The following is a 27,364-nucleotide window of genomic DNA, read 5'->3' on the forward strand; positions in this document are numbered from 1 at the left end:
TATGAATGTCCCTGTTGTACCCGCGAACGAGCACCAGCAGTTCTTCGCCACTTTCGACTCTGTTAATCTCGCCCGTGGAGTTAGGACTGCTGCTGTTCACCAGCATTCGCGATGAATTCACCCTCCCGGCCCACAGTGTCGTGGCACGTGTTCAGAAAGCAAAAAATTGAGTTTTTAAATTTTGTATTTCATTTCATGGAATTGGTAGTAAACAGTCCTCCGACATAAGAACATCGTAACTTAGTAACATAAATAAAGGATTTAAGGTCAGTAATTAGATTCAATGAGGAATAACCAAACGCAAGCTGCCACTACACATAGGAAATATTTATCCACTGTATTTTTGTTGTATTTATAAGTTCATTTCTTTCTTTCTTTTTTGAAAATAAGCAAAATATATCCTTCTTTCGTTTTAGTAATTAAAAATTCTTGCATTTAAATATATGGATACGTACCAGTGGCTCAAATTATTACTTTTTTTGTCGCATTTTCTAAATTTTGGAGAGAATTAAAAAAAAACATATCGGTTTTTTTTCATTTTTGACTACAAGTAGTTCTTTTTATGCCCTTTAATGTGGTGTAAATCTTATCTGCTCCCGAGTGCTCCCACATAAGAAGAAATACGCAGTAAAACGAAAAATTAGACAAATCTGTGCTAGAATATTTATTTTTAAAAGACACTGAGCTTTGAATTCTTTTAGATTCAACTGATAATAATGAAGATGTATAATAAGAATGAATAATTTAACATTTATTATGAATACGAATTATTTAAAAAATTAATTTTATATTTTTATAATTGTTTCATATGCTTGTTATTAATTTGTGTTTAAATATATTTAAAAATATATATATATTATTTGTTTTACAAAAGTATGCACGATATGATTAACTAATAAAAATTATGTTCAAAAATATATTTTAATAAATTATTTTATGTTAAAAGTTAATTTTTAGTGTACAAATATGATTAACACATCAATTACATGTAAATAACTGTATCTTAATGGAAAATTGATTTTTTTCCCTATATACTCGTTACACTGCGCGGCCCGTCGTGTCGCGATTAAAGCGGATAAAGCGTTTCCGCGGGAAGCAGAAATACATCGCTTCGAGTGTATCGAGAAGATTCGTTCCTCGGCTCGGGCCGCTTTGAAACGAGCAACGACAGATTGGAATTACCATATTGGAAGAGGTAGTGGACTCCTTATTTCCGTTTCCTTTCGCGACGAGAGGAGAGCTAAAGAAAAACCCGAAGGGCTTCTACTCTATCCAAATCGCTCGCTATCCGTGGGAGTCTTCTCTCGCGCTGGCCTTGCGTTCCCGAGTAACTGTCTCCTGCCTCTTGCTCCCCTTCATCCCCTTCCACCTCGAGCGTTCTCTCTCTCTCTCTGGGTCTACCCCCCTCGTCGCCCAGCTTTCATCTCCCCTTTCCCATCTCGGGCCTCGAGATTCATCCGATTCTCGTCCACGAAGATTTCAATCTTGTTTGGTCGAGGTATCGACACGTCCTCATCTTCCTCTCGATATTCCCGTGCAACCTGCTCCCCCTTCCATCGTCTCCCTCGCACTCGTTGTCTCCCCTCGCCCCCATCCGGTCGCGGAACGCTCGCTAACCCTTGCGAGAGCGAAAGAGGACGGTCGATGTCTATATCGATCGGTCAGAACGAATCGCGTGCAGGCTCCAAGGAAATTCCCGGTCGCTTCCGCAGGAAATTCGCGGAACCCCCGGAACGTGCGACCCTCCGCCGATTTCCACCCTCTGCCCCTGGCTCTCCCCGTAATTCTCTGATCCACGGGCTTCGAAAGCGTCGCGGTATCGAAAATCACGACGCCGCCGACCACTTGCGAGACCGTAATATATATAATCGTGAAAACACACTAGGGAGAGAGGGGGAAGAATGACGGAGCCACCCCCTTAAGATCTCGTGGTCTCTCTCGGCCCTGGGAAAGGACTTTTCCAGTCTATGAATATATTAAAAGCAAACAAAGTCGCTCCTCCCGTAATCCTCGCCTCCTTTTCTCTATCCTTCTTCTCCCGCGCCAGAGGAACGTTACGCGCGTTTATTAAACCGTCCGACAAACGCTTTCTTAAGCACTTTAAAGTTAAGCTCCATCGTTACCCTCGAATGTCCTGACGTTCCGTCTCCTCCTTTCGCTGGATGAAACGTGCCCGTCCCTTAGCGCGACGATGAGGAGCAATTAAAATCGCGTCCATCGTGCTTCACAAACGCCGCTCGTTTTCGTCGTCCCGTTGCTCGACACGCTTACTTAGAGGGCCATGATTAAACTTTGAATTTGAGATTCTCCTAAACCGTTGGTGCCTGTCGCGCTGGTCGCCTAATATATTCTGTATCTTTTCCAGACTGAAATCTGCTCGAGTGCCCTGACGGACGTGATCCACGCGGTGATCAATGGGACTGATGGTTGCCTCTTTTGCTTCGGACATGCAGGCTTGGGTGAGTTCTCTACCTCGCGAACAGCTACAGTAATGAACGCCCCATATATTACGTCTCTGGAGGATCTCGCGTAAACAGATGCCTGCCAGCGCGTCGAGAATTCAATCGGGACTGTCGCGCATCGAGGTTCGACGTGCGGAACAAAAAGCAGGATAAGATTTTTCCTGCTTGCTGCGCGATGGGGGGGACGACGACGTCCCTGTCCTTTCCCCTGGCATTGTTCGGCAAAGTTCTACGACCCCGTAGACAAAACGCTATTGTTTCCATCGCATCGTGAGGAACTCATCCGAGCCGAGCGTGGAAATAATTACATGAAATAGAAATTCCTCCAAGGATTCTCATCGTTCTTGTCGTCCTATTGCGCTCCTTTTCTGCGCGTTCGTTGATGCAGTGAGATGTGATCTTGTAGAGATGAAATAGTTGCTTGATATTTCCCCGTACAATTTTCTTCACTGTGATCCTAATTGTGCCAATCACAAGCGATACGCTTTGGAACACCATATGCGTCTTCAAAATCGAGTTCACCGTTCGACAGGTGAAAAGTGGGCGATGTTAACTCCTTATTTGGACGTTTCCTTAGCCCAGCCGTAGCACCCTTCACGCTCGTTTGCCGCTCGCTTTTCATCGTTCTCCAGGAAGCTAAGCGGGGAATACAGCCCGGCGAGACGCGAGAGTTGTTTTACATTTTAAGTAGTGATATCGAGTTTGCATGCAAATGCATGATTATGCGGGGAAACCGAGGGTAAGGAAGGTTTTCTCGGCTTGTAATGCCGGGCGAAGGATGGATCGGAGGCAGCGTTCTGCGGCTCCGGAAAATGGACGAGGAGCGAAGAGGGCGGTCGGGGGACGGGAGAACGAAAAGGTGGAGCCGAAAGGAAGCGAGATAATGTATGCTACTGGGACACGCTCTCCGTCCACCCTTCCACCTCTCCAATCTTAACGCACGCCAAAGATTATCTTCGCCTCGACTTGCTTCACTTTCAGCGGGGATAATTTCCGCCCTGACGAATTTATAGCGAGCTCCGCGAGGAGGACGATTAAACTTCGCTGTTTCCCGCTCTCCGCAATCTACGTCGGCCGCAAGGAACGCCAGGAGAACCACTCAAATTCTCGAGTCAATCGTTATTAGAGGGCGGGGTGGTTTCTGGGGCGTCAGCTTTTCTCGGAAAAGGAATTCAATCGAGACGAGGCGGTACAGAGGGGGGGAGAAGTACGCCAGAAACAGCGTTTCCTTAGCCTGCATCGAATTCCCTTAACGCGGGGCGGAGGGTGTAGAGCTGCGAGACGAAATCGTGCCACGATCCTCCGAGCGCTCTCCGAGTTTCGAGGAATCGAGTGAGTGAAATTTACCGCGAGGGAAAAATCAATAAAGAGGGACGCGAGGAAGATAAAGAGGGAAGTTGAGCGCAGCAACGGCGGGAGATAAGAGTCTACAGGGCGAAGATAAAGAAAGGCGAAAGAAGAAAGACGTGGAAGGAAGCCGAACGAACTTTCATCCCCTGCGCGCCACAGGCGCGGCACGGCGGAGATACTTGAGGCGAGTCCGCGAGCAAACTGCTTTTGATCATCGCTACGACAACGCACTTTTCTCCCTTTCTCTTCTCCCTCTCTGTGTCACTTTTCCCTCTGTTCCCCTTTCTTTGTAGCCCGTCTCCCCTAACTCTTTACCTCGCCACTCGCAGCTGCTTTGACACAGAGAGGACGCGGCGAACGCGGGACAATAGGATAGATGGAGTAGAAAAGAGAGGTCCGAAAGGAGCCCGCGCAGCGTGGAAACGATCGAACGAGCCCTGACGATCTTAAAGCGCCTCGCAACGTCGAATCGTTTCTTCGTTCTCCCGCGCGGCACGAGAAGAAGGAGGGATCGCAAGATCGACTGCCGACACGAGTGGGCGAGCAAGAATGCAACGAAAGAAACGAAAGAAACGACAGAAGCCGCTCGGGCTCCCTTTCAGAGCGAAGGGATTTGTCGTACAGAAAATTATAACGGGTGGCAGAGAAGGGCGAAGGAAGCGCGGTGTCTGCACGCAAGCCAGACAATGAAGCCTTTTGTACTTTGTAACGCGGTGCTAATTACTCCGCATCAGCCGCGACCCTTAACGTACACGCTGTCGAATCCTCTTTTTACCGCGAGGAACCACTGAGAAAGCAGATTAACCAACAGAAGGTGGAGACAGAACGCGCGCCGGCTTCTCATCCCCCCCCCTCCCACCTTCGCTCCTCTTTGAGATGCAAATGCTCGCGATAATTATACCGGGGACGATGATTCGCGCAAGTTTTTCGCGCGGTCGCCGATCGGCATCCAGGAGCGAAGAAACGCCGCCTGGAATTGTACTGCCGCGAAGTTCCCTGGTTTCCCTTTGAAGTGTAAATCCCCGAAGCGAAATCGATACCGTTCAGTCGGCCAATAGGGGTTCGTTTTCGCAATCATTTTTCCTCTTTTCTCTACCACTCTTCTTCCCTCTCCATTTTTTTCATCTTTTTTAATTCAGTTTCACCGCCCATTTCGAGGCTTTTCCCTCGGTGCTCGATCTCGCGGAATCGACGAGACGTGAACGACCGCCGGTTTGCTCGCGGATCTCGATTCCCGTTGCGTTCGCGCAATCGACGGGACGAGGCGCGATTCTCTTGCTCGCGGAAAGGGTGAACTCGAGGGGAATTCCAATCGGCAGATGCATCGGCTTTAAAGCGCCCCTACGCGGGGAGCAGAGTTTTTTTCCGCGACGCCGTTTCCTGAGAACGTTTCTCGCCTCCTTTTCGCTCCTCCGCTATCGCGCGGCCTGCTGCAGCTTGTCGCGGAATTTGCCCGCGTGAGTCGACAGCTCGCGTGTACGCGTACGGCGATCGATGCGATTATTCACAAAGTTGGCGCAGAAACACCGTGCTCCGCCGAGAGAAATGAATTCGTACCGTGAAAGTATTTTTTCCCCCAGCTTTCTAATTAAATAACAACATAATTCAACGTCTCGCGTTGAAACAATTAAACAACGTTTAAGATTCAGCGACGGCTGCCGCTGCTTTCCCATTATTTCACCGTTGCCGCCAGACCTCGACCCTCCCTCGAATTCTTACGCCTTTCACTTTCACTTTTCCTCTCCCTTTCCTTCGGGGCGAAGGCTCTCCATCCTATTGTTTTACGATTTTAATAAGACTCTTTCGTTTCCCTATCAATAATATCCCGATCTCTCGCCTTCTTTCTGCCGAAGCCCCAAGTTTCCACCCCTTGCGAACAAAGTTGCGGCCAGATGCTAGCGTAACGGGGACACAATTTTTCTTTCGGTCCTTAACTGGTAGGGGAGAGTAGCAATTACTAATATAGTTCACAAAAATTTCTTATTATCCAGAGAAATAACGGAAGATTGCCTTGGATACGTATAACTGATGATAATTAGCGACACGTGTACCAACATATCGCATTCCCGCTGAATTTACTCGGGCATCTCCTACTGTACACAGAATTAAGTAGTACAGCGCCGCTATGGTCAGACACATGGAGCTCTGGCTCACGTACGCGCTGTAAGCATCGATTGACCCATTCCCCCGCGTTCCCGCGTCCCAAACCACTTTTCATCAGACACCAAGTAGTAACGCAATGTCATAGCCAGCCCAGCGAGGCGGCACCGCAACAGGCGCGCGCACGCTTCTCTGGAAAAGCTGTGCGCGCCGTGAAATTGCCGTTGCATAAACAACGACGGCTGTTAACGCATAAACGTCAAGCCACGCGCCAGTCTCGATTACATCCATTTCACCCGTCACCGGCCCGACCCGCGGACTTGTAACGTAACCGAATTAATCAGTTCCAATCTATCCCCGGCGTGTAAATTAGATCCAGCCCCCGTCCCCCCGCCGACGGGCGTCGTTACGCGTTGTAACTATGATCGAGCGTTTATCGCGGCGAGAGTTGGCGCTCGTCGACCACCGCGCGCCCATCGTCCACGGTAAATAGTAAACAAATTAATTGTCGCGTGCCCGGGCTACAAATCAGACGAGACGCGCGGGATTTGATGATTCGAGAGCATGCGGATTTATCGTGTGCCTCGACGGCGGATTTTCAAAGGTACCCGCCGCGAATCGATTCGGTCCTGGTGGCACACACGGTTCGGAAACGCGAGGGAAAACAATGATAAACGGCTGGGCTGTTTGTCTCGACGTGACGATGTAATCGAGGTCACGTTTCCTCCATCACGTTAAGCGGGGAAGCCACTGTGAAAAAAATTTTTCTCAATTTTTCTTTTTGGGCATTTTCATAATATCTGGGGTCTCAAAAATATACCTGCACAATTTCAAAGTGGATCTCGAAAAATTCTAGGAGTTGCGGAAGGTTTTGTATAGGTAGCGCAGCGCTCAGAATTAAGTGCACGCATAGGTAATTTGGTGACAATCGCCCGCAAAAGTTTATGTCCAAGAATCAAATGTATCTAATAAGAGGGATTATGAGCTTATGTATTGTTTAGAACTAGGTAGAGAATCACTGACCATGACGAGAACATATAAGGCTGCGATCTTTGAATTGCAGAAAATAACTTCTGTCAAAACTTTAAACGCGATTATCTCGAAACTACATTTCTCAAACTGGACGCATTAATAACTCAGTCGATTTTTATCGGATTCACTTGAAATTTTCAGGAAATATTCGTAATACAATTATCTTCAGTTAAGCGTACCAGTTTTTTGATCGAATGCCGTGGCGATACTACCGAAAAAAATTTCAATCTGGGAGCATAAAATGTTAGTTAAATATATGTATGTTCAGTTGGTAATAAAGATTTTTCGTAGAAAGTTACATTTCATTATAAAAGAATGTCTTGAAAATAGCCTTTATTTTCGACCGTCACAGTGGCTTCCCCCCTTAATCGCGACTACGCGGTGGATAGAATGGCATTAATCGACGGAGAATTAAGCAGTTGTTTCACGATATGGTAAATCAAGGCTGTCTTTCCCATTTTCCAGGGAAATCGCACACGATGCTGGGCACAGCGGAGGCTGGACACACGTTGGGCGCGATCCCCTGCGCGATCGCCTGGCTGTTTCGCGGGATCTCGGAGCAACGGCAGAGGACGGGTGCCAGATTCAGCGTCAGGGTCAGTTGCGTGGAATTAACCACCGGGCAACAGCAGCTAAGAGACCTTCTCGCGGCCCACGCTAACGGTGAGTAAAACCCTAGCGTCACTTGTTACTCTGGAGGTCGTAAAAGGGTAACGTGGAGCAGAAGTTGCTTGAAACAGGCAGAGTGATTTTAACGTCTGCAGGGTTGAAGAAGAGGCTCGACGTGGTGACGAGCAAGCGATTGGAAGCATGGTGCCTCGGTTACAGATTACACGTAATATTCGCGCCGTAATCGGAACGGCGCCCAAGTTTTCTCGTTTGAACAGCCGATCGAGATAGCATTGTGTTGCTCGCGCGTCGAAGAAACTCCAGTCGTAAGAAACACTTGTCTCGGCCGTCATCCCCCCAGTTTTAAGGGCTTCCTACCCCCCGCAAGCCTCCTTCTTCTTGGACGAACCTAAGATTCGCCCTAACCACGGGGCGCGAGGAGTGCTAGATATATTTGCGGAGGGGTTGAAACTTTCTCGGACGGTTCCCTATTTCGCGATAGGGTTGAACGTTTTCCGCAATTAATTCAATGCCGTGAACAATGCGGGCGAGTACAATCGTTTTGGATTAATTGGCGGAGAGCGCCGGGAACGACGAAGGGGTTGTGTCGTCTTCACTCGTTCCTCGCGGTCAAGTGTTCCGAGTGCAAGGGATTGCCTTCAAAACTGAAATGTGGATGTGAATTCTAACGTACAGTCGTCAGTTCTAAAGAATACCAGCGGAGAAGGAATTAGTCGCATGGAAAATATCGATCCAGGCATGGCAAGATGCAAAGTGAATTTGGCGGACCACGTTGGAAGCGACGCACAGTGGCTCCAAAGTGCCTTTTTGTGGACAAAATTCCGTATCTCCGTCAATTCTCAACCGATTTTTGATTTTTAATTTCGATTTTGAGGTCCCAATGGCCAACTCCGTCTGTTGCGCTTGAAAAAGACCCAAAATATCTTTTGTTTAATTATAAAGAAGATGTAGAATATATGGAAGAAGACTAACTAAATGAAAAAAAGGTTAATAAACTCGTTGTTTCGGAACCAAGAGTGCAGAATTTTTTTTTAATCCCTAAAGAAAATTTTGGAAAACTACTGTTCGACATTTTAGCAAATTTAATCCCCGACAAAACGAGCAGAAAAAGATAAAAATCGGTTGAGAATTAACGGAGATACGGAATTTTGTCCACAAAAAGGCACTTTGGAACCACTGTGCGACTTGGAGAAAATTCCATCGATAAAAGAGGCGGGATCCCGTGGACGGGAGCGTGGGCAGGATCTTAAATGCACAGCGTATCCAATAAAACGAAAACTTGGGGACCAGGGGAAATTACATTCGAAAATCGCGTGTTGCATTTGCTCGATACTTGAAGACCGGTCTCCTTCCCCCGGTTTCTGCTTGAGCATCCGCGTCTTCGAATCGGCAAGGATGCCCCATAATAATGCGATGGGCGGAGATCGGCCGAAAGCCCCGAAGAATGAAATTTTCCTTCGTCTGTTTCTTTTTACAAACAGTCTAGAGGCTCGCGGTTCTGAAGGATTCCGCGGGTAATATGCAGGAAACGGGCACGGAGAATCGTCTTCGGCCGTCATTTAGTTTGGTCTTCACGGACCACCTCGTCCACTCGGTGGTCCGTAAAATTGACGGGTAAGATTATTTCTCCTTCTTCTCTTCCCCTTTCCTCGCCCTGTCCTTCCACCCCCGCAGCGTCCCCATTCGCCTTTCTCCCGTTGTTTCCCGTCTTGCGTGGAGTCTTTGCGGGAGGACCTCGCAGGACTAATAAGAAACCGAAGGGTGGAGCCTCTGCTATGGTGCACTTATGGGAAACTCTCGACGAGCAAGGGTCTCGGAGACCACGAGCGACGAGCTCCTCGACGATCTCTGAAAATTAACCTTGGACGGACGCTCCTCTCCGCGATCATCCCTGGGGATCGTTGAACCTTTTGTATCGAAGGATCAACATATTTCCATATCGCCCGTTCAGAATAATTATTTTATGAAGCTTGTACTGTGCTATTCCAGGAAATACGCTAACCGAGCTGGCTATCGCGGGAATGTATCTGGCTCCGTGGCATGGGGTTTATGAGCTTCTCCTTCGTCTTTCTAAGGACGATCGAAAGTTATTGGGTAGTTTGCCGGACGTTGAAATTATCTGGGACTACGTTTATCCGGGCCGTTAAGCTCGAACTTTCAAATTAAAAAGTTACGGTGCACGGTGTGTGCATGCGTCGGGAAACAATTCACGGTGTACAATGTAACCGAAGTTATCGTGATCGTGCCGCGGGGAACGGATAAACGCGAGAGGGTCGTAATCTCAAAGGGTTTAGGATCGTTGTAAATTTTTCAGCTGACATTAACGCAGAAGTCGCGTGCCGCGCCTCAACGCCCGCGTCGAACCTAACGCGAGACTCTTTTCTTCCAGCGTTACTGGGATACTAGCCTATAAACTGATGCCAATTTTTTGCATATTTTGCAGGCCTTTAACGATACTCCTGACCCTACACTATAAAAGCCGATCCACGGGACGTTAAGCCTCGGTTTCAGCCCCCTTTTGAAACTGAGTCGATCGAACCAAGGGATGAATTTCCCTAGTCAGAGTTTCCCAGTTTCCCCCTTTCCGTTCGAAAAACACACACCCCTCCCCCGGCTAGTTTCACGGTGATTTTACTTTCGAAACGTGCTCGTACGGATCCAGCAAGCGGCCCCGACGAATACTCTTTGCGACTTCCCGAAACCCTAACTAATTAAGAAGCGGCGCAATTAATTTTCCAGCTTATTAAATAATTAACTCGTATCTCGGGCTCTGTCTTGGCCGCGTAAGCCTCCGCCTCTACCCCCGCTATCGTTTCGACTTCTCGTGTCTCTCGTTCTACCTAGGCCGGGGAGCCGAAAGCTCCGGCGTTCCTCCCTTCGCCCGCGTGCGACCTCCAACTTCGTCTTTTCTGCCGGGAACTCGATAATCCCGACCCTGGTAATTATTTAAAGTTTTCGACGGGTCCCAGGCAGAAACGGAATACCGTCTTTGCGGTAATTTACTTTTGTTCCTTCCGACCCCCCGCCCACTTCGCCTACCCTTTAATTCCGTCGCGCCCTGGATCGACTTCGATTCGCTGGAACGTTCGGGACAATTCCGCGCAGACGGTTTCCCAAGGAAATCAGTTGTGTGCTTTACGAGAGTCAAGCCCAGCGTTGATCGATGCGGGAAACAGTACACAGGATCAAGTCGGTATGCGGCACGGTATCCTCGCGAGAGGAAGAGCTCTGAAAAGCAGATCGCGTGTCGCGTGCATCTCAATGCTCCCCGGAGGGAAGGAAAATATTTTCCTCGAATATTTTCCGAGCGAGCCCTCTCCCCCGGCGACGCTGCAGCCTCGCAATAATTCTCATCGTGACTCGCGCCACGGTTATTGTTTTATACTTCCACGCCCGTTCCGCGCATAAAGCGGATAAGAAGGAAGATAAGGACGACGACGGGGAATAATGGCGGGGCGGACAAAAACGTCGTAGCTGCGACGTCACTGGAGCACGCGGCTTTTAACGTGCGCATTAAACGCGGATGGGAATGTTTCTCCCTTTTGTTTTGCAGAATGGTTAAAAGGGTTCGCAATCGATGGGAAATCGAAGGGAGGAATCCTGCCGCGGAGCGGAGGAATTTTTATTTGTTTCATTTCCCTCGGCGCTCGCTGGCACAACGGCGAGCAAATTTCCCTTTTCGCTCGTTCACCATCATTCAAACGATTATTTCCAATGATATTTTTATTTCTTTTACAGCCGCGGAGAGGTGGAAGGGGGTTCTCGTGCCGCGAAGAGGAGCTTCATTGGCAGTTGTGCGAGAAATTTTACTGCTGTGTACGTGAACTAGGGGCGGGGGGGACAGTAGACCCTTCGATCCCGCGAATTATTTGTTAATATCCATTTTGTTTGCCGACCCACCGAAACACTCGATTAAATAACCTCAAAGCCACATGTTTGCGTTTCCATACGCGACGGAAAGTATACAGGATCGATACGGAGGGTTGGGGGATGTAACCGATGGTGCATCTGTGGCCGAATACGTCTCTGCTTCTACGTTTCCTCGAATAGTCGACTCCGGTCCCTTTATCGGCTGCATTATTCTGTAAACTTTGTGCAACAGTCGTTTAATTTAATTCCAGTGATGCTTTTCGTTTCTTGATTCAATGTACTCCTTCTTTGGACACTTAACGATGACTTGAAATGGTTCAGGGCTCTCAGGATGATGATTTTATACGTTCCATTGCGTTATTTTTTAAATAGTTCCACAGAGAAGACGATAATCTTTTAATCTTCATCTGTATAAGCGTCTAGCCTGCAGCGCATCTGTCTACGTCCTCGAAGAAGATTCGTCGGTTCATCGATCCTTCTAATGTGCCTCTCCTGTTCATTTCCTCCGAGTTCCCTCCCTTTTCTCATTGCGTGGTTGATTTTCTCTCTTTCTGGCTGACGGGCACCGAATCGTTTGCCAGAGACAGTAACTTTTACGAGGGGATACGGCCGCGGGATCCGCCGTGCGGTAGGCAATTAAAGAAAACCGTCGTCTTACGTACCGGCTGGCTTCCGAGCAAATGGTAGCGAGCAATGGCCCATGCTCGGTCCCCTCTCGCGGGGAAGAGGAATCGGAGGTCATTTTGTTAACGACAGCTTTCCTCACTTCGTCACTTGAAAGTTTAATGACGCGAGGCCGCCTCCGTACCTCTCGGCCGGAAAGCAAACTGTTGGTTTACGCCGGCAATAAGTTTAAAACCACCGTAAAAGTGAAACACCCAGCAACAGCTCCGACGCTGGTGCCCTCTAGCATCGCTCTAGTCCTACGACGCTTTGTTTTTCTAATTTCTAACTCACGACTCGGGAGCTGAATATCATAGGCTCACTGTCGCCAGTGAAACCGTGTTTCTCCAACATCAACGCCGCGCGCAATTAAAAGCTTTGAAATGGAGGTGAAGGTGACTGGAGTTAAAATGCAGAAGAGAAGAGGGAGAACTAGAAATTCCGCGTGCCCGAACGAAACGGCAGGCGTAAGCAGCGGAAGTGCGGCGCTAGGATCTTATGAAAGAATAACACGTGAAGTTAATTCTAAATGGCCGTTCCGTGGATTAACAAGATAGCGGGCTTTATTATCCACCTGTCCTCCATTTCGCCAAGATTCCGTTTAGTATACCGCTGTTCGCGCGAAAGCGCATCGAGCCGAGATCGCCTACCGTGTGTGCGTTGAGGAATATTCGGCACTCAGCGATAATTAAAGCACTCCCCGTTTCGACCGCCGGGACGTTGACGAGAGAAGGGGGAGGCCGTAAGAATCGCATAAAGGTGGCCGCATTGAGGGGTCGGGACAAGCAATAAGTCGTCGGTATTAAATTAAAGGCGGTTCGAGTTAAAAGTACCGAGCAATTCATCCCCGCGAGCGTATAAATAAGGTGAACGACTAAATGAGCATTCCCTGTGCTTATTACGGGCGGAAATGATTTATAGAAAACTTTCTCCCCCGCTTCACCCTGCCGGCGAAAAAATACGCGAAACGTGGCGTCTCCCTACGGATCCTCGAGTTATAGTCAAGGCGGGCCGTGACTTTCACGGCGCACGACGAATATTCGCAGCCGCTTATTACGAGGTTTTCCGTGGCTCCCTCCGGGTGCCCGGGGTCTCGACGACCTACAACCTGCCCCGCAGGCCCCGCAGGGTCGTCTTAACGCCGGTGGTAACCCTTCGCCCTCCCCCGTTACGCCCCCGCGAGACCACCGAGCCGCTGGTCTTCGCGGAGCGCACTTATTTCGGCAAACGTACGGCCGCGTAAAGCACGTCTACCGCCACTCCCAGCACCGCCGACTGTTTCCACTTTAATACAGGATCCGGTGCGTTCGTTAATTTTCTTCCTTCTCCTCTTCGTTTCCTCTTTTCACCGCACAGCCAGCCACTGTCTGCGCACCGCGACCCGCACACCGGACAGAATGAATACGGCAGGGTATAGCGCCTCGCGGGATTATGGAAATACACAGACGTAAACCCCGTTCGAGTGGCGTGGGAAATGGTATCCTTCGGGGTAGACACCCTCCAGTGTGTTAAACGCGGTGAATCAAGTCAGGTGTTTTTAGGCGTCAATCTTAAAGTCCGATAGAGCTTGAATGTTACGGGTAAGAGAAAGTAATGGTTACGCGCGGATGGAAATGCCAATGGCCGCTAGATCGTCGCCGGACGAATTACAGGGAAAAGCTGCGCGGCGCTGAGAAGCGATTATCGATCCCCCTCGGAAGGGAATTACCGCTTCCGGTGCAGCCGATCCGCGGCCGATACGGCGAGCAATGATTATCGTGGTCCCTGCCTTGCCGCGGGATGAAAAACAACGACGAACAAGTGGGAAAATTGGAGCTCGGGTGCCTGTTCTTTTTTGGCGGAAGGTGATACTTGAAGTTCGCCGAGCGTCGGCCGCGATCGCGATTACACCGTCTACGCTAGAAATTAATATGGTATTCCAGTTTGTGTTACGTGTCGCGGATGAAGTTACACGCTAACTGCTGTGCGCTAGTTCGCTGTAAACTATGACGGAATGTGGACTATGATTAGAGACAGTTGATGAGAGGGAGCTGAAACTTGGCGCATGGTAACGCTGGAAGCTGAAGCGTAACGCTCGGAAGGGATATCAGATTCACTCCAACCACCTTCTGTCTCGCACAGTTTTTCATGGTTAAATCAATAATAAAACCTCGATCATTCCTTTGCCGTTTTCTCCTCGAATTCGCCCTTCGCTTTGATTCCCCTTCTCGGACATCCCTGCTCGCTGGAATGGGCCATCGTTGGCGCTTAAATTTCAGGCCTCTCTGACCCAGAATGGCGCCTAGAACCGTTTCGAGGAATCTACGAGGCATTTGGGGAAACGGTCTCGCAGCCCCGCGTATACCCCGGCACATTCGAAAAAGCGGAAACAGATTTTTTTTACTGCCCTCCGACAGGCTCACCCTCGAGGGACGAGATTGGCCCGCGGATACGCGTGGCAGTATTCGAAACGCGTCGAAAAACGATTTATCCAACGGGGTGGTGTGTCCGACCCCTGCGCGGGATAGCACCGCGAGCAGGCTGTCCATACCACGGATCGCTACGAGCAGAAGCCGCATCCATTACGCCTCTATATGCCGGCGAGAGTCCTCTTCTCGCGGTGGATCATCTTTTTATTTCCTCCGAGTTCCACGAGCAACGTTTGCGCCGTCACCAGCGAGCCTCCGTGACGCAGCAGGCGCAGATGCCGACAATATTACTTTCTCTGGTCCCTTTTATGGATATTGCCACGCCTCAGCCGCGTTACACACCCGTGCTTGCTTGCGTGAACATTATTTTGCGTTCGTTAGACCCTATTGCCTCGGTGAATCGTCGCAGTTCCCTTCGAGGATGTGCCCTCGACTATCTCCGTAGGTGTTTGCGCGAAGGCTTCGCGATTTCAGGAGAATCAAACGGGATTATTGTAGAGCGAGAGGTGGTAGGAGGAAGTAATGTAGCAGAGAGGCTGAAGGAGGGCTTAATCTGCGGGAGTTCTAGGTGTCTATTGTCTCGCGGTCGTTAAAAGTGTTGTAAAGTAGAAGCAGGCAATGGGGAATGATGTATCAGTGGCTGGGCAGCCTGTGTTCTTTACGACGTTGATAGAGGTACTCGGAAAGGCGAGTTCGCATCTTGCGGGACAGTAAAACGTTAATTGGCAATTTATCAAGGGGATTATCCAAGTGTCCTGGCACCGCGAAGAAGGTTCACGGTAATCCGACCGTAGGAATTCACTAATGCGAGTATATAGCAGGGAAAATCGAATAACTCTCGACGGACAGTTTCGCGACATTGCGCGCTATCAGGAATTTAACAGTCGTCCATCAAAGAGCCAGGAATCACGGGGCTCTTGCAGCAGAAAACCGGCAAGATTTTTATGTTTCTGCCGTTTCACGGCGATAGACACGTAATATAACGATCGTTGTCTCCCGATATTCTTGCTCCTCCGTCGTTTCGCATCGAAAGCTTTTCCTAGGGCGCGCGCAATATGTCACCGGCGAGGATGTACATAAAATACGGGGACGTTGGTTTACGAGGCGATCAGATGACGCGCGTATTATTACGCGGACGGTTGCGAGCCTCTTTGGACAATGAAACTCTGCTCTCCTGGGAGACACAGTTTCCTTCATCTTCGCAAAAACTTTGAATAAAACTTCCCGCAGGAAGATCTACCCGTAAGTTCCCGCGTCTAAGGTACCTTCCACACTTCCCAGTTTGTGTAGAAATATGGCGAGGGCAGTAGAAAGTTTCAATTAAACGACCCAGACGCCCCAAAAGGAGCATGAACCGACACAGTCAGGCAACCGGCGATTCGAGTCGCTTGGCGAAGTTTCTATCAAGAGACGCAAATTTCCAAAGGAATCTTTTGCAACTGGAAGAAGTGCGCGTGATTCGCGTGCACCTACGTGTATCCACGCCTCGGCGAGAGCTTTAATGCTGCTTTTACGTTGATCACTATTTACAACTAGCGTCCCGCATTACGTTGATTATTCGCGCACCAGCCGGTGACCATTGTACACGCCAGTCAGCGTGATAGCCCATGATAACACGCCCGTGATATCTTCGGGACGCGTATCGTTTCGACGTTTTATCGTCGTCGTAATTCAGGCTGAGACTACGTCGTAAGTCCTGGCCGGCGGCCACCTGCATCGCCCCCTGTCCATCCCTCGCTGGATATTATTTTTCCCGGGAATAATAGAACCAAATGACGAGTCCGGGGGGTTGGACGTGACTTACGCGTCCTGCATTGTGCACGAAATCGCGGATAGAATGCTCCGGTTGACCCTACTTCGCGATATATCTGTGAGTGTTGCGGGGCAAGTGCGCGACGCTCGAGTTACAAACTTGTCTAACATTCTGGTGTGTACTAGTCAAAATCCCCCGGGAAAGGCGAGTGCGAACTTTCGAAATTCAGGTAAATACGATGTACCTGTGTTCGGCTGTCTGCGAAATCACACTTGCGCTGAAGTAACTCCGATCGAAGTCAACTTCATTTGGGCGACTTGATGCAAGAACTAGAATCTTGCGATGGGTTCACTGTTCATGTATTTATGTATTTGTACTTATTATGTGCCCTCCAGTTGAGCATGCTAGCTTCACAGGGGAACCGTGTAAAGTGATTTGCCGCGGCTCTTTGTTCCCAGATTCCGAGCAGTCGCCGGCTGTGTACTTGAGGGACGACCCGCTGTTCGGCAGCCTGCAGTTGCAGCAACACAGCGAGCTTCGTGCACCAACTGCAGAACGCGCAGCTTTCTATTTGGACGCGGCGGTGGCTGGTCGACAACGGGACGACGGCGATGCTCACATGCTTTACACCCTTCACGTTTATCAGTACAGCGTCGCTGGCAAGGGTGGAGGTGAGTGTCCTCTTCGAATTGACCACCTCGCGCGTCACAAGCTAGCGAACCACATTTTTCAGTGGAAACGCTTGAAACACTCCTACTCGGAGGTAAACTGTTTTAACTGCTGCTCGCGAGAAATGGGCGCCTTCAAGTACACGCTATCTACGAAATTGGTGCACTTGGGTGGCTATTGTTTCTCAAGGGGGATCGATGAAATCGCTGTTCTAGATTTCGTCGCTTTTAACTGCGCGTAGAGGCGTGCTCTAATAGAGACGACAAGAGTGTAATTCAGGTCCGTTCACGGGTAAAGTAACGAGTGGTGTTAGGATTATCTATGAGTCGTATCGCGGTGTAATTCTGAGGGAAAGGAAGTAGATCTCGAAGCGACGAGAGGTGATTCTACCCGTGGACAGAACCCAGCTAACCAATTTCCAACGGGCACCGAATACACGTCTCGATTTTCATTCCCCAGTCGCTGGCGGCAGAAGCAGACTTCATTTAATGGACCTGGGCAATTCGGATCGCGGCAAGTCGTCGGGTGGTATCCCTTTATCTGGCCTAGGCAATATCCTGCTCACGATCTTCAACGGGGGGAAGCACCTGCCGTACAAGGAGCACAAGCTAACCCAATTACTGAAGGAGTGTCTCGGTTCGTTGACGTGTCACGCGGCGATGATCGCCCACGTGTCCCCGAACGCTCAGCATTACACCGAGACGCTAACCACCGTGCAACTGGCTTCGAGGATCCATCGACTGAGGCGAAGGAAGATCAAGTTCGTGGGTGGAGGAACTCAGGGTACAGGTAGCGGAGGGAGTTCAGGGGAGGAAGCTGCCAGGCAGACCAGCGAGTGCGACCCAAGCTCCAGCGATCTGTCCGCGGACACCGTCATCTATGTCGGCCCTAGCACCGACGACGCGACGGACGGCGAACATCCGCCGGTCTACATACCAAGTTTGAACTCGGGTGACAATCGCTGCGCCATGGGGAAAGCTCTGCGCGGCTCCGCCGCCGAGAGGCCCGCCAAGATCCCCGAGGAGCGCAGCCCAGCGCACAAGGCAACGAAGGCGGTGAAATCGTTGACCCAAACCGCCTCGAAGCAAACCTCGCCCGCGCATACGGCCACACCGAAGGCCAGTCCTGCCAGGAAATGTTCCGCTACTAAGGTATCTTCGTCGAAAGCGAACGATTCACCCGGCAGCAAGATACCTGTCGCAGCACCCAGCGGAGGCTCCGACGAACAGTGGATAGACGGTCCGCGGATCTCCAAGTCGAAGGTCGCGGAGGCCAGGCACCTGCTGAAGGACTCCCATCACAAAAGGGAGACGTGGATCGACGGGCCGATGCAGCTGACCGGTCCAAATACTCTGCAGATGCACGCGCAGCAACATTCCACGGGTTACGGGTTCATGGACAGCCACAAGAAGAGCATGATAAGGAAGTGGGTGGAGAACCAGTCGTCGCAGATTCAGAGGAGCAAGCACACCGGGTCCAGGGTCGAGTCGTCCAAGGTGGCGGGTCAGTCGTTGCAGTTCAAGGAGCTGACGACGTTCAAGACGTGCGGCGGCGTGGATGACGATGACACCTCCTTGTCCACGGCGGAGAGTGACAGCTTGAAGGCGAACGAGATCGAGGACATCACGGAGAAGCTGGGGGTTAAGCTGAATCTGTTGAACGTTAAATCTAACACGGACTCGGGGCTGGATCTAACCGCAAGTCCTGTGATGGACGATAGCTTGGACAAAGGGAAGCTGGATCTGCAAGAGGACGAGGACGACGACGAGGAGATCGTGGTGCCACCGCCGTTGCCCCTTATCGAGCCTCTGAGCAACGGCGTCAGCAGGGAAGTCTCCATGGAGAGCCTGAACCTGTCGCACAAGGACATCGTGCTACCCTCCAGGCACTCTTTGTCTTCCGAGGACGAGATTCTGGAGATCGTCGAGGTCGAGGACTTGGAGCCTGTCCCCATGCAGGACTCGTGCCTCCAGGTCACGGAGGAGGACATCGCGATGTGCATGGGAGAGAATCCTCTGCCCGAGAGCGACCAGGAGGAACACCCATTGAGAATCCTCAGCCAGGAGAATCTCACCGTTGTCTCGACCTTCACCGGTAAATTAATGAGAACGCTCGCTTCTTTTATTCCTGTCGATCATCTCTGATACGGCGGGAAACTATTTTTCTTTAGCGATTGCTCGTTTGTATTTTGAGCCTGTCATCCTCCGGGAGGTGAACTCAAGGGATTTATCTTGTATCCCTATCGCGGAATATTCGGGGCTCTCTTCGGCAATATTTCATGACGTTTATAGTGAAGAAAGCTATCCTTCCCCTTTCCAGTTCATTCAGAGGACTCTCGAACGAATGCCTTGAGAGATTGTTCCCCCGTCCCTCCGAGAGTCGGGTTCTTAGATCCTCCGAGCTTCGTAATAGCGCACCCGATGGAAAACAATCATGTCGACGGAGAGAGAGATAGAGAGAGATAGAGAGAGAGAGAGAGGCAGAGAGAGATTGTGGGTGGATGGGAGAGAGAGACAGGAGGAAGCAGCTCGATATAATTACTCGTCGATATCTCTCGTGTTGTAGCTGCGGTCGAAAGAGACAGCTTTCAGCTAAATGCGCTCCTTCTTTCCTCTTCCTCCTTATCTGCCCACCTTTCTACGCCCTCCGCGTAGAAGGTTCCGAGGGTACGAGGGATGAGAGGCAAAATATGTCAATTTCCAGACTCGATGTCGGTGATGTCGGACACGGAACGGTACAGACCTCAGTATCCACCACCGGTTGGCGCGGGAGTACTACCGAGGCCGTACTTCGACCACGAGGACTTCCTGGAGCAGGAAACCAGGTACAAGTTCGACCAGCTGGCTCGACTCCACGAGCTCTACCAGAGCAAGCTCGCGCTCGCCAATGTCTCCAACTCGATCACCTATCAGAGGGAGAACTCCTCGAACGTCAACGTTAGAGACGTTCCATGTAAGTTTACCTACCTCTACCTATTCGTTTGGGGCGGAAAGTCTAGGAAACGGTATAATTAACTCTTAGGGACATAGGGATATAGGTTTTGATTTTATTTAAGAGCGCCAAGTCTTTCACCTCCTTTCCTAAGAACATGAACACAAGTAGTCTAATCTCTCGCAAGTCAGACGCCCCGATTAGCTGTAGTAAACTACGCGTAGAAGTTTCTACACCCATTCAGATGGAACCTAATAAGAATACTCCAACCAACCTACTGAGAAGAACCCAATTAAGATCACACTGTCAGCCAACCGCTGTTGGTCTACAGCAGATATAATATTAACGCAGGACAAATTCCAGCCGCCCCCGTCTTCCGTCCGCCATCACGCTGTCAGTCCTTGTCCCTTTCGGACATGATGTTCAACGACAATGCGAGCAATCACGGCAGCATCTACAGCGAGCCCGCATACATCGCCGGGAAGTCTGATCAGGAGAAGATCTGCGATAATTGTCGTCAAAGCATGACGAGGCCAGCAACGGCCTCGTACTGGTATCCGAACAGCGTGGCTCACATAGCCAGCCCCAGGAGGTACTGTGGCAAGCTGGGCGAATGCAACATCTCTAGTCTGAGGCATCCGGACGGCGCCTCGAACCCCAACCTCAAGGAGGAAGTGGAGAGGCTACCTGGCAACGGAGCATCAGGTTCTGATCCCGAGGAGGAGTACATCGAGGCGAAGAAGCTGTTCACTGCGGCTGAGAGGTCGGAGAGGACCGTCACAGGCAAGTCTGACATCGACGAAGACCTCAAGATACAAGGTAAGTCGTGTGTCTTTAATTATTGCAGCGAGATTTTGGTTCGAAAGTGGAAGAATAGGGATTCGTTCAAATTCGAGTTGGTCCTTGAGAATAGGAGGTACAGATTTCTGTTGTGAAACTTTGCAAAGAAGTTTTGGGTGGAAGTGTTGAAGTAGGATTCGGGAGAGATTGAGAATCTGAACGCACAAAATTTGTTTCGCAGCAACAGCGCCGCTGCAGTTATCCATTCCATCACCAGTTCCGTCCTCTGGCCGAATGCAACGCAAGATCACCAGCCTGGGTTCATCGTTGGGCCTGAACAAAGAAGGCTACGACTCCGGGGCCGATTCCACGCCGCGAGCGGCGAAACTATCCCCAGCGACCCTATCCAGGCATCGCGCCGAGAGTTCTGGCTACGACAGCATTGTCAGGGACAGCGAGACCAGCAGCATCGCCAGCGACTCCTCGAGGCAGACCGGCGCTCTTCAGGAGCACCAAGGTAGTTGATGCATTCGACCCGTTCACTGAGTCTATCGGGAACACGTAATCGGAATGCCTGCTTGGCGAGAAGTTCGAGGAAACGTTCCAATTAGCGATGGAGTCAATCACCTTGTGTATTCCATAGAAATCCCTCGAGTTCTTTAACAATGTGAAAGCTTCTGACGAACCTCTTGCACGTTTTAATCGCGTGTCCATCTCCTCGCAGTGGTATCGCTCCTCGAACAATAGAAGCAGAGTTTGGCTACCTCGATCGAGAGAAAGATTCGAATTCCGATGAATGGAATCAGCCGATTCTTCCTTCCTCGCTCGAGTTAGTGCGTGCCTGGCATCCTCTCGAACTCGATAGAAGAGTTTTCTGGAGCAGATCGCTCCGCAGGCCCGTTAAACTATGTTCAAAAGCCTCTAAAATGGTCCCTCCGTACGGTGGTTCTCCTCAGGTGGCGCGCTGGGGGTTCTAACCTCGACGTTGTGCGGCTGTTTCAGCGGTGGAACAGCGGGTGGCAGAGTGCGGGCTCCGGTCACGGGCCCAGTGCCGGGCCCATCTGCCACGGGCGCCTTCCGCGTTGTCGGGGATACTCGCCTACACAAGCGAGGACGTGGACATCCTGGACAGGCGCGCGCAGTTGCGCTCGGATCCACGTGGCACGATGTCCAGGATACACAACCTGCGACTACGCCAGCGCCTTCTTAGGCTCGAGCTGCGCGACGCTAAGAGGCGCCTCATGGTGCCCGACACCCGCTGGACCTATGATCGTAAGTCCCCTTAACATCTAACTAAACTACGATTCGCGCGGAACGTACATATAGCTTTGTACTTATAAAGTGAATCTGTGTCAGCTATGAACTCTACTTGATATCAAGCTAGTTTACGCGAGTTTCGAGTTTACGAGGACTTTGAATAAATTTTTACGAATTCTATGTTTTGTGATTACAGTCTACGTGGAAAACGGCATGGACTGGCACGATCCATCATTCCTGGAGGCCCTGCAGGCGGAGACGTGTATCCTGCAGAAACGAGTGGAAGCCTGCAAGAGCCACGTCCTCCTGGTCACCTGCTTCGACTCCTGCCCACGGCAACAGTGGACGCGACAGGCGGGACCCCTGCCTGTGATTCGGATCACTTAACCCTGACTTGGGTCAGCGCGCACCACCGCGTGCTGATCGTAAAAGTGGAATCGCCAATACGATTAGAAACGAGACGAGCGAGGTCGGTGATGGCGGACCGCGAGGCGAGATACGTCACGATGTCGCTCGACTCCGTCCAATAGTTGTTAAAAATGACACATAGTTGTATCGTCATCGTCGTCGTACGTCGTCGCTGTTGTTACACGTGTAATAATCGATAAATAAGGAAGCTTTCACCCTTTTTTTTCGAGCATAGGGAACGCGGGCCGCGCGCGTCACAATCGCACCAGTCATTTCTCGCGTTTCGATCGCGGTCCGGGGGAACCGTTGTGTAAAGTTACGATGATTTCTGGCGAGAGACGTTGAAGCGATGTTACGATTTGTTGGCTAAATAAGCGCGTAGAGCACGAGGCGGCCCGACCGATCGCGGGCTCGCGATCGTTGAGGGTACTTGTTGACTTAAATAATTTAGAGCATACGTGTTGGTGCTGTATTCTTTTTATACCGATCGCGCGTCAGAGTCACCCTTTAGGTAAATTGAAACTAGGACACTGCCCGAGGTTCGATTCGGGACAAGCGGATACGTCTTCCGATATTGGAAGACCTCGGGTCGCGAGAGAGATTGTAAAAGGTCCGCTATATGTGAGCATGATACGTTATGGCTAATATGGGGAGGGAATTAACACATTGACGCGCCGTGCATGTCTTTTGTCGATCGAGGATCAAGCATCGACGTTGAGAAACAGGGGAGATGGAGAACGAGGAGAAGAGCAATCTGTGAGTACAATCAGACGTCCCTTGGCACGATCGTGACCCTCGATCGACGATTCGGGACCGAAATTCAAAGCCAAGCGACCGTTCAAATTTGAAGGGTAGAATGGTATCGTTGAATCGAAAAGAAAAAGAAGGAGGTACAGTTAAACATCGTCGCTGTCGAATGACAAACTGCCAAAAAAATAAAATAAAAGAGAAACGGGAATCTCGCAGCTATGAGAAACGATTAATACAGGAAAGAATGGGACGAAGGGAGAAAGTGTCGATGAACGCGTCTTAACCATTGTATTTAATGCACGCACATTAATTCAAGATATTATCGTAGCTTTAATCGTTATCAACAGTTACCGCACTTCGTAGGGACTCTGTAATTTCACTTAGAGGGACGAGAGAACCGATGGGAATGCAAGAGAGAGAGAGAGTGAGAAAAGGACAGGGAATGATAACGAGCGCGAAAAGTAACCGGGGAGAAGCGAGGGTGAGGAAGAGTTACTTTTCGATAGTGAATTCGTATCTGTAATTCCGCGAACGTCGTTGTTCGGTGCGACGAGAGCTCTCTGGTAATGGAAGACACGAAGGAAACGAGCGAATGTGTGTATATACGTGTGCCAGAGAGAGAGTGAGAGAGAGAGAGAGAGAGAGAGTGCGGGTTTATACGTGAGAATCACGTATCAAGAAAACGTGGGCGTTGGAAAGCGAGAGGGGGAAAGAAGCCAGAGAGAGTGAAAATAGACAGGATGGAAATAAATCGGGGATGGCGGTAATGCGCAGCAGAAATAGAGAGAGATTCCAGCGTTCTGATACGGAGCGTGTCGAGCTGGGGGACACGATGCCGATGAAAAACACTTACAACTACCGCACCGCAGGTACACAAACATGTAGCCATCCCGACCCCCCAAGTACGCGAAGCTAATCTTAAGGGGTTATGCCTAATCAGCTTTCGAAAAAGAACGCGATTTTTGGAAATTTTCTGTGGTATATCTACTGTATATTTTTTTACAACTATTCCCCTATTTTAAAAGTACATATATGCAGCAACTCTCAGTAATTTTGTTATAGAAAACCCTTAAAAAATGAACGAATAATAGTCATCCTTGCGGAAGCTGTTTTGATATCGGTGAGTAATATATTTCGGAAACCGCTGTAAAAATTGGCCCAAACTTTTGCAGACTTCTTTTATATACCAAAGACTAGTAGATGGAAAACTCTATTTTTAATTAACAAGAAACGAACAATTCAGACATCGAAGAAGCGTGGTTTTGCGTTAAACCACCGCCATTTTATCAAAAATCAACTTTTTGAAAGAACCTTCGTCCATCTACTGAATTCAACCGTGTATTAACAGAATGTTTTTGAATTTTGAATTTTAAACGATCCGGTTCAGAGAAAACTTGCTCACCGTACATTGCCTTTATCAAAACAGTTTCCGCGAGAATGGCTGTAATTCGTTTATCTTTTAATATTGTTCTATAACAAAATTACTGAAAGTTTCTCCATATATGTACTTTTGAAATAAGCGACTAATTGCAAAAAAATATACAGCAGATATTCCACAAAAAATTCCCGAAAATCGCGTCCTTTTTCGAAAGCTGACTAGGCGTTATGCCTTAACTTAGAAACTCTAAACTGCCAAACGACGAGCTTAACAATTGTCTATACCAATTCGTTCGGACCTTGAGGTTGCCTATGCGAACTGTCCACGCTGGCCCACGGAAATTGTCCAACATTTTACTCGAAGATCTTCCTAAGAATCCCTGCCAATAGAATGACCCTGTCCCTCTAGGTTCGACAATTTCCGCGGACCACGATCGCGCGTCTAAAACGCGCACCGGCGATTCGGACCAGACTAGAGAATTAATTGTAAGTAGTAGACTCACCTACGGACGCAGGACCGCCGATCCCCGCCGCTCCAGAGGATGCTTCTCGATGATACCGGAACCGACGACGCGAACCAAGGACCACGTGTACGCCATTCGTCCGTGTTTCTACACTGTTCTCGACTCATCGCTACCGATAACAACGCGCCGGCTCGCACTCGGCGCGATCGTCCTTCGTACTGCTATCGCGTTGGCTCTCCCCACTTATCAGCCCCGAATTCGTCCTTACGACCGTGCCGAATCACAAGCGACGCACAGGACGCGCGGCCCCTTCCACTTGCCGATAACTCGCGGCAGGTGTGACGTTCCCACTCTTCGATAAGCTACAAGGACCTCACTCCCCACTACAACGATCCCTGTTGTCCTTGTTTCGGCTTCTCGTTGTACCTCGTCCTCCTCCGATCCGTTCGAGCTGGATACGTCATCGCGGGCGCGTCACTCCGTCTACCATGGAACACGAAATAGTAACGATTAACGATTAATAGCGCCATAGCCAATTATCGATTAAGGAATAACCGATCTCCCGCTGAAGGAAGCGTAGACAGAGGAGAGGCACACACGCGCTAACACGAAACACGATCGTACCACACATACATCCACACATACTTAAGCGTCTACTGTACCATAGTACTTGTACCATATTTATATTTTATATGTACAAATTAGTCATGTAATTTCTTGTAATAAAGATCAATTTACAACGTGCAACGCGAACGTGCTTTCAGCCCCCACCGAGCTCCACACCGCAGGAATCCCGTCGCGTTCAATTCCGGTCCGCTGTGCCGCGACAAAAAGGGACGCAGGGGGGGCGACGGCGGGGGCAGCTGCCTCGGAAGAATTCCTCAGACAATTTATTGGGACGTTCTAGGCCGCGACGAGGCACCAGACGGTGTACAAGCCGAATGTAGGTCCACCTCCGTAGTTTGCTCGCGTTTCACAGCGCGGATCCGCGTGATTGCTGGGGAAAGGAGCGGAACAATGCGTGAGGAGTCACGTGTCACGTACACTCGCGCGATCATTAGAGATGGAGCCCTTCAGACTGAATGCAGGGGTACAGGTAAGGACGCGCCTGGTAATTAGACGCGGAGAAGCGCAATTGTACTAATGATGAGGAAGATGAACAGCGATCTTCACAGATTTTCCAGTTGAATGAGACCCGCACTTGTGGGCATTGAAAAGGGCTGAAGAGGTCGTGAACTAGAACTTTTATTATTCAACCTCCAAAGCTTGCAAGTGCTCTTCAAAAATTCTAATCTAGTCCTGCTTCGAGTATTTCAACGGGTTTAGAATGATAAATTATACGGGCTTTCACTCTCGGGCGTTCCGCCTCCTTTCGACTCATCCCTCAAAATAGCCCCATCTGCGCACGCGATGCCTTCGAGTATACGAAAGCCTAGCATACCTTGCTTCTGTAAGAAAAATTAAGCTCCCGACAGGAGATTTAATGCGCTCCTCCGCGATACTTGGAGAGTAGTTCTTAAGGAAGATTTAGATTGTATCTGCAAGGTAGCTGCAGGAGGAAATAAATTCTCATTGGAGGAGGCGTCGGATCATGGGATTGAAATTACGCGGAGACCAATAATCGCTGAATCTTTGAGATCGCTGTGGGCACTGGATGCAAAGTGGAGTAACCTTCAGGGCCAATTGGACTGCTTGCCGATAAAACGCGATCATCTTCGCAATTAAATCGTTTGAAAAGCGTACGCGCGAAAATCACTCTCAGCGGCTCGTACAACGGCGGCCTTGGCATTAGAATGGACCGAAGGTGCAATTGAATCAATCGGTCCTCTACGCGCCGCCGACTCATTTCCATTACGCATTCGAGATAACAGATAACGTCTTGGCGGAATAAAAATAGACGCGACGTAACATTCCCCGGTTTTCCTTATTATTTCGTCCCGTGAAACGTAATCTCCGTTCGATCGTTTAGAAGCAGATCAACGAAGAGGTAAGGTTCATTCATAACGGGGTTCGAAAAATGGAACGAACTGAGACATTATCAGTCCAGACCCTCGATAGCTGAAGCCTAATGTCCTGTATGCACGTATATTCCTGTCAGAGACATTCAGAAAGGGAGAAGCTGGACAGCACCGGTGTCCACTCACAAAAGACTTGACTCTCAAGCCCAGATTGTATTATATAACCGCATAGAATAATTGCCATCCGATCGAACCCTAATGGGAAAGAAATACCGCGGCGGAGATGGAAGCAGGGCCCCGCGAAAAGCGATGATCAGACGACGCGCAGATAGTCGCGCGTGCCCTCGCGAGGAAGAAGCGCGATCGGTGCTGGCGGGCGGGGTGGGGCACGGGCAGTGGCACGAAATTATCGGCGGCCACGGGAGAGAGCGTGGAGAGAGAGACGACGGTTTCGTGCGTTCGAAAGAAGAGCGAACGAGCGTGGACGAGCGGGCAAAGGCGA

General features: G+C 49.9%; 1 protein-coding gene across 3 annotated transcripts in view; it reads left to right on the top strand.

Annotated features, from left to right (window-relative positions):
• Positions 1 to 24,284, top strand: part of LOC143371115 (uncharacterized) — a 297,394-nt gene extending 273,110 nt beyond the window's left edge. The window contains exons 8-16 of one of the 3 annotated variants that reach the window (XR_013085976.1): positions 2,366 to 2,459; positions 7,410 to 7,607; positions 16,727 to 16,939; positions 17,397 to 19,031; positions 19,641 to 19,889; positions 20,232 to 20,687; positions 20,890 to 21,165; positions 21,605 to 21,920; positions 22,102 to 22,235. Coding sequence is in view for 2 of the 3 variants with exons in the window: in XM_076815997.1 (XP_076672112.1) it covers positions 2,366 to 2,459; positions 7,410 to 7,607; positions 16,727 to 16,939; positions 17,397 to 19,031; positions 19,641 to 19,889; positions 20,232 to 20,687; positions 20,890 to 21,165; positions 21,651 to 21,920; positions 22,102 to 22,292 (3,582 nt within the window). In the remaining variant the exon portion in view is untranslated. Of the gene's footprint in view, positions 1 to 2,365; positions 2,460 to 7,409; positions 7,608 to 16,726; positions 16,940 to 17,396; positions 19,032 to 19,640; positions 19,890 to 20,219; positions 20,688 to 20,889; positions 21,166 to 21,604; positions 21,921 to 22,101 lie in introns of those variants that run through there. The other 2 variants (XM_076815997.1, XM_076815998.1) reach the window with 2 other exon arrangements.
• The last annotated feature ends 3,080 nt before the right edge of the window (positions 24,285 to 27,364 follow it).

The sequence above is a fragment of the Andrena cerasifolii genome, chromosome 7, assembly GCF_050908995.1.
Source record: "Andrena cerasifolii isolate SP2316 chromosome 7, iyAndCera1_principal, whole genome shotgun sequence".
In the NCBI taxonomy this organism is placed as follows: Eukaryota; Metazoa; Arthropoda; class Insecta; order Hymenoptera; family Andrenidae; genus Andrena; species Andrena cerasifolii.